Genomic DNA, 10,337 nt, shown 5'->3' with positions numbered 1-10,337 from the left:
GGGGGGGGGTGTGTCAAGCTCCCTGGGTGGTTTAAAAGGATGTGATTGGTGACAAGGGACACTGTGGAGATGGCGTCTAACCGCTAGCGCTGACATGATACAAAGTGGCCTACACTGCTCTCTCACCTCACGCTACTGTCTACAGCAGTTTGCAGAGCTGCCTGAGGAAGAGTAGCTCATTGCCCTTTTGCAGATAAAAGTGTACAGAAGGGTACAAATGTACTTTTTTTAAGTAGCAACTACACATAAGTTAAGTGAATTTGGGGTCAGAAAGAGCACACTCCTAAGTGTCTACTCGTTTTGTATTCCGCTTTAAATTTTCCTTTGTTTAAGCATTCGGACAAAGCATTTGCTGTGACATTTAAGCAAGGCCTCAAGGCCTCAAATTAAATTTCCAAGCTGCTCCAAAAGGAAATACCAGTGGCACAATTGTAAGATGAATTACCCCGGAGTTGATACTATGGACTCTCTTATCTGTTGACAGTTTAGTTACCACAAAGCACAAGAAATGTGTTTTCCAATTCTCCAAGCATTGAGCTTTTTTCCCGCCCCATCAAACCTATATTAAGGGAGGGAAAATTGCTCTGATCACACTCGATAACAACAAATGATAGGTGTTGTAAACAAGCAGACGGCTTCAATTCTGATCCGAGGCATTGATTTGCTTCAGCAGACAATTACAATGTGGACTGAGGAGGTTATGCATCCAGTCAGTCTGCTGGGAGAGGGACTGTTTGTTTGCGGTCCAGTCTATTGCTCTGTACCAAAAAGTAAGCAGTTTAATTAAAATGCATCATAAACTGTTATTGTTAATGTGGGAGGGTGGGGAGGGTGTGTGAGTGAGGTGAGAATGACTGCGATGGGTTTGTCATCCGTTGATCCAAGCTAGCGTCAACCTTATTGGATTGTCCAATTGATGAAATCTGCTTGAAGACCCTAAACCCTGAACCTTGGCAAAATGTGTCTGGCTTTTGTTTTGCCGAGGCTCCACGCAGAGCTTTTGCCGTAGCCTACGTAAGCAGCCTGAAGGTTATGTTTCGTACGTTGGTGTGTGTGTCAATCTCTCTTTGTGTGTTTGTGTGTGTGTTTGTGCGTGTGTGTGTGTGCGCGCGTTGGGGGGGGGTAGAGCGAGTGAGAGAGGGAGGACAATTAGCTTTGGAGCAAGTACCGACTTTAAAGGCATAGTGTCTCCCTTGTGCTCTCCTACCACTGTGAGAGATCTGTAGCAGGAAAACTTACCCCTCTCTATGGTTTTATGATGTTTATGGAGAAGTAAGTAAGTAAGTAAGTAAACTTTATTTCTATAGCACTTTTCACAGACCAGGATCACAAAGTGCTGCACAAGTTTATAAAATGAAAATAAAAATGAAATAAATTAAAACAACAAACAGATACAGTAAAACACAGTATTGAACTAAAAAACAAGTTTAAAAAAGTGGGTCTTTAGTTGTTTCCTAAAAGTGTCTATACAAACAAGAGAACGAATGGTACAAGGTAGCTCATTCCAGAGGCGAGGCGCCACAGCTTTAAAAGATCTGTCTCCTTGGGTCTTAAAATGGGTCCTAGGAACCATCAGCAAGTTCAAATTAGACGACCGAAGGTTCCTAGTGGAAACAGAAGGACATCTAGCAAATGAATGTGGAGAAATGTAACGCTACCAAGCCACGGCCGAGAGTTGTGCTTTTCCGCGATGTGTAGTTACATTATTCAACAGGTGCACGTCAGGCTACGGCGTAGGGTCCATGTCTCACTTACCTATGTACGTTGGGACTGCGTTGATGTAACGCATAAGCATAAATTGTGCTTTACTCTTGTCATGTTTGGAGGCTACAGTGCGGCACCCTTATTTCAGGGTTTCAGTGCCTTGAAATGTCTTAAAGGTCCAATGGCATGGAAATTTCACTTTATGAGTTTTTTAACATTAGTATGAGTTCCCCCGGCCTGTCTATGGTCCCCCAGTGGCTAGATATGTTGATAGATGTAAACCGAGCCCAGGGTATCCTGCTCTGCCTTTGGAGAAAATGAAAGCTCAGATGGTTAGTTCTGGAATCTTTCCCCTTATGAGGTCATAAGGGGCAAGGTTACCTCCCCTTTCTCTGCTTTGCCTGCCCAGAGAATTTGGCCCACCCATGAGAGACAGACATCATGGCTGTCAAACGAGCAAAGTGGCAGTTGGTCAAGGCCACACCCCCAGCCTCCACCTTGCCCCCCTTTCTCCTCTTCAAGAGCTACAGACTCAGAAATGGCACGTCGTATGGAAAGCTCAATGTGTCTTATCCTGTGGCTCATATTGGCTGTTGTTAGACTTTGTAATTAAAAGAAAAATAATGCAATAGAATATTTGTTTATCAAAAAAACATGTTGTTTTCTCATTGTATTTTAAAAATGTTCTAAATTTGCTTATTAAAATCAATAAAATTATCTTTTTCCGATGGAGAATGTCCCTGGGCCCCACCTACCTGATTTTAGTCTTGTGGCATGTGACCTTTTTCCCTCCTTTAGTTTACAGGTCTGGGTTAAATAATGAGCCTGATTCCTCAGGTCCTCCATCATGGTGTAGGCAGTCCTAGAAGGTGTGTGTCTTGATATGAAGTGGCTGCTGATTGTAGGAAATGATATAGTACGATGCTGCCCAGCCAACTCAAGCTATCATGATTAGCTCTTACATCAGTCACATGAACCTCGTGATAACTAATTCGTGCAGGGATAGTTCCTACAAACCAAGATGAACATAACATAATAGCACAAAGACCCCCCACGAGACTAAAACATGCGTATTTTTCCTGTCTAATAGCAGCAATTACACTGAGAAAGAGTGAAGTACTTTGATGTTTAAGATCTTTCAGAAGCAAATGTACGCCCACAGCACAATAGGTGGAGGTTATTGTAACCTGTCGGCCAGTCACCAAAGAGTAATATACTGTAACAACTCTGACTCCTCAGAATGCATTCATATGCAACTAATATATACATTAGTAAATATGTTTTGTAACATACATTAAGTAATTCCGTGAAAAGTATCTTTTATCAATGTAATGAGGAAACAATTACAGTCTTATGTTCATGTCTGCAAACTGTTCACTGACAATGCCAAATGTTTAAATGTTCATTTCAGACATATTTTATATACTACCATGTGTCCTCATAGCAACTGAAGCATAAGACTTGGGGACATTAGAACTTTTTTTAGGGATGCATTTTGATTAATGCAATCAAATTAATCCAAAAAAATTTTAAAGCGTCATTTTATAGAACGCTGAGATTTTTTGCAAAGCCAATCTGCTGCTCTGTTAACCACTGTCTGCTCATGAGCCAGTCGGAGTAGTTCCTTGCACCCTGTGCAGCTTAGTTTCTAGATGTAGACAGTCACAGAGGACAGAGTAACGGGGGGAAAACTCAACAGATAGCAGTCGGTCTCACAGTTTTAATTTTTTATTAACACAGCTGTATATTGTTAATATGAAGGTCAAACCTTTATTTGTACCAGTGTTTCTGTGGGTAACTCTATTGCGGCGGCCACGGCGAAGAACACAGAAGAAGTCATTGAATGCAACTAACTTCAGTTGGTAGAGTAATAGCGTGTGAGACGGAGCTGCTGGACCTGGACCTGGGCCAGAGATGTGACCCATGGCCAGAATATCATAGTTTATCAAAAGTGAGTAGCGTCCATCACACTCCCTCTCGCAGTTATAAATAGCCTATGTGACAATAAAATTAGTTTTGGTTAAATAATCGTGAGAATAATCGTGATCAAAATTTTTATCAATTTTGATATTTTGAAGGAATAGTTTGAAATTTGAAGAAAATGGGACAAGAGTTATAGCACTTTAATGTATGTCCCTTAAAAGATGCTTTCACCAGCAGGTGTTTAGCTTAGCTTAGCATAAAGAGTGAAACAGCGGAAACAGCTAGTCCAAAAAAACAATCTGCCTACCAACACTTCTAAAGCTCTTCTAGCAGCAGGTTATATCTTGTTTATTTCATGCATGAACTACAAAGATGACATATTTCACATCATAAGGAAACCCCATTCTTTTAGGAGAAAACTGGATTGAAAAAAAAGTATGCCTTGACCACATTGTTGCAGGTTTTGATACGTACAGATGCACACAGTACAAAAGTGTTCTAAGTATTTGGGACACAGGACTGTGTGATTACATCTTATCAGGAGGCCAAGCAGCACGCTGGATTTAGCTGTAATGTCCTCCATACTCTAAGGCAGTGGTTCTCAAGCAGGGAACGGGGATCCCCAAGCAGGTCACAAGATAATTTCTGGGGGTCACCTGATGGTCGGGAAAAAAAATAACATTCTAGACTGCACAAATACTGAAAGGCTTGTACAATGTTGACGAGCAGTCATTACAAAGAATTTTTCTAGGGGGCGACAGAAACTATGCACTTTAGCTTTGACATGCAATTTTCTTATATACACTATATGTGGCAGGGGGTCGTAGAACTTAAAGGGAGGGTAGTGGAGGGTCACTGGTTCAAGTCCACATATGGACCAAAGTATGGTGCTGGACTGGTAGCTGGAGAAGTGCCAGTTCACCTCCTGGGCACTGCCAAGATGCTCTTGAGCAAGGCATCAAACCAAACTTCTTTCTATAGACAGCCCCCCCCCCCCCACACTCTGACTTCTCTCCATTAGCGCATGTGTGTAATAACAACCGAGTGAAAACATTGTAATTTCCCCTTGTGGGATTAATAAAGTATACAATGTTGTTATTAATATTACTAATAGTGGAAGAGGGACTTGATAATTACTATTATACTAACAAAGTTATGATGGCTTAGCGATGAGGTAATCAGACCTTGAGTCCCTGAGTGTGTTCTCTCCTAATGTTTGTACTGGTGGTGTTTTCTCAGGTGTCTGTCCAGCTACATCTGCAGTTGTTACCGGCAGGCTGAGCAGAGCTCCTTCACAGTCCGGCCCAGAGGCTTCGACAGGGACAGAACGAGTCCTGGCTGCTGGGATCGGTCTGCAGCCCCGGCAGATCACGCTTCATCAACGCCCTCACCCAGTCAAGTAGACTCGAGGAAATGTTGTAAAGTGAATGTCTCAGCTTTTTCTGAACCACTATTAGAGTAACAGAGTTACAGAATACAGGATCATATTAGATCCTATGGGTATTAGCCGTTCAACATATCGCAGCAGTTTATCAGCGTGGCATTAATGAGATCTTTCACTTTAAACCCTGTTTCCTAAATGTCAAATATTCTGGTGTCAAACCCTTACACTTTTATTCAGTGGGTATATTCTCACATATTGCAAATTGATCATAAGGAAGCTAATGCACGCAGCTTGCATGTTCAGGCTCAGGGAGAGAGAAAAAAAAGCCTGGAATCACTCTCTTTCCTTAATGATGTCCACACAGAGACAATGGGGCGCCGCTCTGATTAGTGTCACCTGTCCTTGTGCATCTCATCAGCTCCATTATGACTCAATCTCCCGTGCTTCTTCTGCTAATTGAATAGCCTGTGAAGTGGTGACGAGGACGGGGGCGAGAGAAACGTCTGTTCTGCTGCTGCTTCAGAAATGAGAGTGAAGCTGTGGTTGTGGTTCTTAAAACATAAAACCATTATCATACAGATGGAAAAAGTGCTAACAAGTAGCCCTCATGTTACATTACCTTCATATCATCTACAGATTGTGTTATATTTAACAGCTTTCAATAAGCTTTAACTAATATCTGTCAGTTAAATATACTGTAAGGCCACAGCCAGCAGCTGGTTAGCTTAGCTTAGCTTAGCTTAGCTAAGTAGTAGCTTAGTAGGGGTTGTGCCGGACATTCACAAAATGTCAAAATGTACCTCTCAAATTAATCTATATTTTCTTTTTTTGTCAACAAATTCCATTAAAGATGATGATAGACTCATTCGGTGGGCACAATTCTGCCGTTGACCCTGTGCTCACCTGCAGATTTTCGGTTTTATGTGGATCAACATACATATTCACCTGCAGTGACTAACTTTTTGCAGTGTGGACAGGGAATTCTCTAAGAAAAGGAGGCAACTAAGAGAAAAATAAGATTGAAGCGTGAATAGGTTAAAAATCACTAATGGGTGTGGCCTGAAAGAAGGAAGAATGCTCTGTAAGTAACAGTCACACCTTTTGTAATGAGCTAAATGTTTATTACAGCAGTTATGACTGTGTGACTGAGTCAAAAAGAAAGGCCACTGGCCCAGACAGACTACAGGGACATGTCCTTACAGACCCAATTAAAAGGAGTCTTTACAAAGTCCTTGCAGTACTATTCCAGTACTTGTTAAACACGTGCATAGTGCAATACTAACAATCATAAAGTCTGTTCCCAAAAAAGCCAATGTAGCCTGCAGGAACAAAGGGAATTTTTTCGTATTATTGAGGTCGCAGCACTGGAGCGTCAGAGAAATGACATGGCACATCATATATACACAAGATGAATCCTCACAACCCAGTAGACAGTTTTTTGAAGGCCATCCAGGAGTGAAAAATGATGATAATAAATGACGACTGTCAGTACTGTCACATACAGATGTTCCATATTTTCTATTTTTCACTTTCATTAAGGCGCTTCATTGTGGTGAGTAGGCAATGCTTTGATGCTGTTTGCATTGTTTATAGCCTACTTTCTGTTTAGAGTCTATTTTTTGTATCTACTTTTTATCTAAGGAAAATGATCTGTGTCAGCTCATTCCTCTGTGTCAGCCACTATTGTTGTTTTTAGTAAAGAAAGATCATTCATAAACGTCATGCAATCTGTGGACATTCATGTTTATTTGTGAGATTGTATATATTTATGACTATATGTCAACTTTTCACTATTCATTAATGCCCTTGTGTATAATTAACTTACATTCTAATAAATCTTTAAAAAGGTCACAAATAAAAAGTATATTGAAAATGAATAACAACTTTAAAGACTACTTTCCGCTGAGTAGTAGGTGTTCTATCCCAAATTATTAGTGCTAAACAAATGAGTCAACTTTTTTTTTTTTCTTGCAAAGATGGTTCAGCGTAACTTCAAGTTGACTTCAAATCCAATGTGTATTTTCTTTTAAATTGGAGCACATTAAACCTCAAAATGGTTTTCACTGTTCTTCTAAATGTTTGTGTACAACTAAATGACTGTAGATTTCTATTTGCACAAACAGCTGCACATTGTAGTGTTAAGCAAACATTACTTTGAAGGTCTTTACACACCTGGGCAGTTTTGTTAATGTGATTAATTCTCACGTCAATATACTGTTTTTATTTTTTTGTCATTTTGTCATTTTTGTTTATTCATCAGGGCCTTAAATAGTTTTACTTTCTTTGGGTCTATTATCAGTTTTGGATATACACATTCAGTTCCCAACCTTTTTGGTCTGAGGTAGTACCACACGGCCCTGTCAGATGAAATTGCTTAAACCATCATCGATTCCCAATGTATGCACCGAATGTATAACACTATTCATTGTATACAAGTGAAAACACATTAACCAGCTCTGATCCCAAGGCTTTCCCAGGCCAGGTTGGAGATAAAATCCCTCCACCTTGTCCTGGTCTTCCCCGAGGCCTCCTCACTTCTTCTCACCCTATCTCTGAGGGACACGCCAGCCCCCCTCCTGAGGAAACCCATTTCGGCCACTTGTACCCTGGATCTCGTTCTTTCGGTCAGGTGTTACAGTTGACTTTATGTTAATATGTGGATATATTTTTCCAATGAAATCATTATTTAAATTTTTTCAAATTAGTTGAACTACTCAACGATATTTCCACGTACAACTGCAGAAGTACCTCCTGGGGTACATGTACCCCTGGTTGAGAGTCACTGGTTGAGTGAGCATTTGGGGCAGCAGACAGTTTATGAGGGGTTGATTCAAGATAAACTACAGTTAGTTTGTAGAATACGAAGGAGCTCTATCGAGTAATAAGGCTTTAGATATACAGACAATACTTTTATATAGCATCATTTCACAGTTGGTTTTGGCATTTTCACAGGATTTGTTGATGATAGGTTAAATAGAGAATATCACCGAACTTATCCTTTAAACATGGTCAAGGAAATTCTTTCATACATTTGGTTGTCATTCTTGTAATTTATGATAACAAACATTGGGAATGGCTGAGACTTCCCTTGAGACAACCTCATTTGCCAAACTCATTTTTATACAGTGTGTGTACGGCTTATCTTTGCTTTTTTAATGTAGCTTTCACATGTTGTATTCAAATTGTTGCTGTAATGTTACCATTCTTCTGCTTCAAACTGCCCCCCCACAAAGGACATAATACAACTGTTTTAACTTTAATGCGTAATGTTTGCTATAATCTACTGTACATGAATGCTCTTTTATACATTTAGGAAACTGTTTTTATATGATATAAAGATGTTGAATAACTTAATGTTGTGTTATTGTAAACAATTCTTGAACTACTGTACGGTCAAAAATACTTTTATATGGAATGAATAAAAATGGAGACAGGTCTCTGATGTTTACACTGAATCATGTTCAGGTCTCTCTGCATTTAGTCCAAGGAACACACATAAGATGTGTTCCAGATCAGAAAAGAAAACCCTAAAATATGGAAAGTAGTTTATTTTGATTGGATAAACATTGCCAGCTGTGATTCACGGCTGTACTGTTGCTGTCTCTCCTGCCAGGCAGGAGCTTTGCTGTTATCTGCGAGTGCCTGAGGCACAGCTAATGTAAAAAGATCCTCCTCACTCTGCTCTGCTCTGCTAACAGTGAGCTCTGCAGGCTTATCCTGCTCAGTCCTTCTCCGTTTCACCTCTCGGTCACAGCCAAGTGACTCTCAGCTGTGCACCACCTCAGCTCGGGCCTTTCTACAGACAGAACAGAAGAAGTACAGCAGTATCTCACACTGCTCTGGTTAATGCCACAACAACAGGACTGCAGAGGCTTCCAGTATCCCAATGCCTGTGTGGTTCTGGGGCTTAATGTGTGCGCGTAGGCCCAGATGGACACTTTCATGAGTGTATGAGTGTGGATTATTCTGCCGCCTACATCTGGGGCTCCACATGGTACAGCAGACTGCTGTAAGAGGGGCAGGTGGGCTTGCGGGGAGAGCACCCCTCCAGTGGCCTCTCTTACATCTATACCCACAGACAGGGCATTGCCGCAAATGACAGACCGAAAGGTTACCAGATGATCCTGCAAAACACTTCTTCTTCTCTAAATCCTGGCAAGCATCCACTTCTGGCCCTGACTTACTGTCTGACAGCAACAGCTTACCGTTTCCAGATGTCAGATATGTTCTTTACATATCTTTTATTTGGCAGATGTTTTGTCCAAAACGTTTTTTTTCCCATATACACACGTTGGGAACAAAATGGGGTGCAGTGACATTCTAAAGGACACTTGGACACTAAAGTATTACTCTTGTAATGTTGACAAGAGGAGCCAGGGATTGGGCCACCAATCCTATGATTAATGGCGTACCTATCAATCAATCAATTAATCAATCAATTTTTATGCGTCACATGAAATCTTACCAGTTTCAATTCAAGTGAATTGTTATCCCACCAGCTCCTTAAACCTGTGCATGATTCCTCATAAAGCTAAATGTGGCCGTCAAATCAGCACACAGACAAAGAGACACTTGGTTAAATTGATATAGTATGTGTTAAAGTCAAAAAGGTTTATCTAGAAATTATGAATTAAAATGCTTTGTATAGTGACAAATCAAAAAAACTAAAATCATTCCATTTTAAATTACATTTTGCATTGAGCTCACTCCCTAAACTCAACTTTTTAATGCCCCCACACTCATATTAGATTGATCCAGAGCCAAGGCCTTTGTGAAATCCGCGCTGATTAGAGGAGTCTACCTCATAATGACTGGCGAGATCCATCAGAACAGATCATTCTTCTGCTCAGCTCTGACTCATCCAGTTGAACATGCCCGCAGTGCCTCAGACCACACGTGAACAAGATATTTCCGTTGAAGCACCAACACACACATTTGAAACAGCATGGCCGATTGTCAAATGTCGTAGGTTGTGAGTGACAGGGGATCGGTTTTAAAATTGGCTACCTATTGAGGATTAATCAAAATACAGATGGTGTTTACATATTAAACAAACAAAGGCAATTTCTGTTCTGAAAATGGCAAAAAAAAAAAGGCTTTCGTCAAGAAAGGCTGTAGTTAAAGTGGATTACATTTCAGTTTGAATTATAGCACTTTTTACTACAAATAATCTGATGTCTTAAATTACTTTATAAATTAAGATTTTTGCACACAAAACACGTTTATGAAACATGATTTTTTATTATAAATTACACTACCCAACAATACACAGGGGTACAACTGATGAAATAATTATCCGATTAGACACAGAACTGTTTTGATCATT

At 40.3% G+C, this 10,337-nt stretch overlaps 1 protein-coding gene across 2 annotated transcripts in view; it reads left to right on the top strand.

The window, feature by feature from the left end:
• Positions 1–6,613, top strand: part of LOC117950281 — a 96,330-nt gene extending 89,717 nt beyond the window's left edge. The window contains exon 5 of one of the 2 annotated variants that reach the window (XM_034881172.1): positions 4,867–6,613. In XM_034881172.1, coding sequence (XP_034737063.1) covers positions 4,867–5,089 — 223 coding nt within the window. In that variant the 3' untranslated portion in view covers positions 5,090–6,613. The remainder of the gene's footprint in view (positions 1–4,866) is intronic. The other variant, XM_034881173.1, reaches the window with a different exon arrangement.
• The last annotated feature ends 3,724 nt before the right edge of the window (positions 6,614–10,337 follow it).

This window comes from Etheostoma cragini, chromosome 9 (genome assembly GCF_013103735.1).
Source record: "Etheostoma cragini isolate CJK2018 chromosome 9, CSU_Ecrag_1.0, whole genome shotgun sequence".
Lineage (NCBI taxonomy): Eukaryota > Metazoa > Chordata > Actinopteri > Perciformes > Percidae > Etheostoma > Etheostoma cragini.
This window is presented reverse-complemented; position numbering and strand designations above follow the sequence as displayed.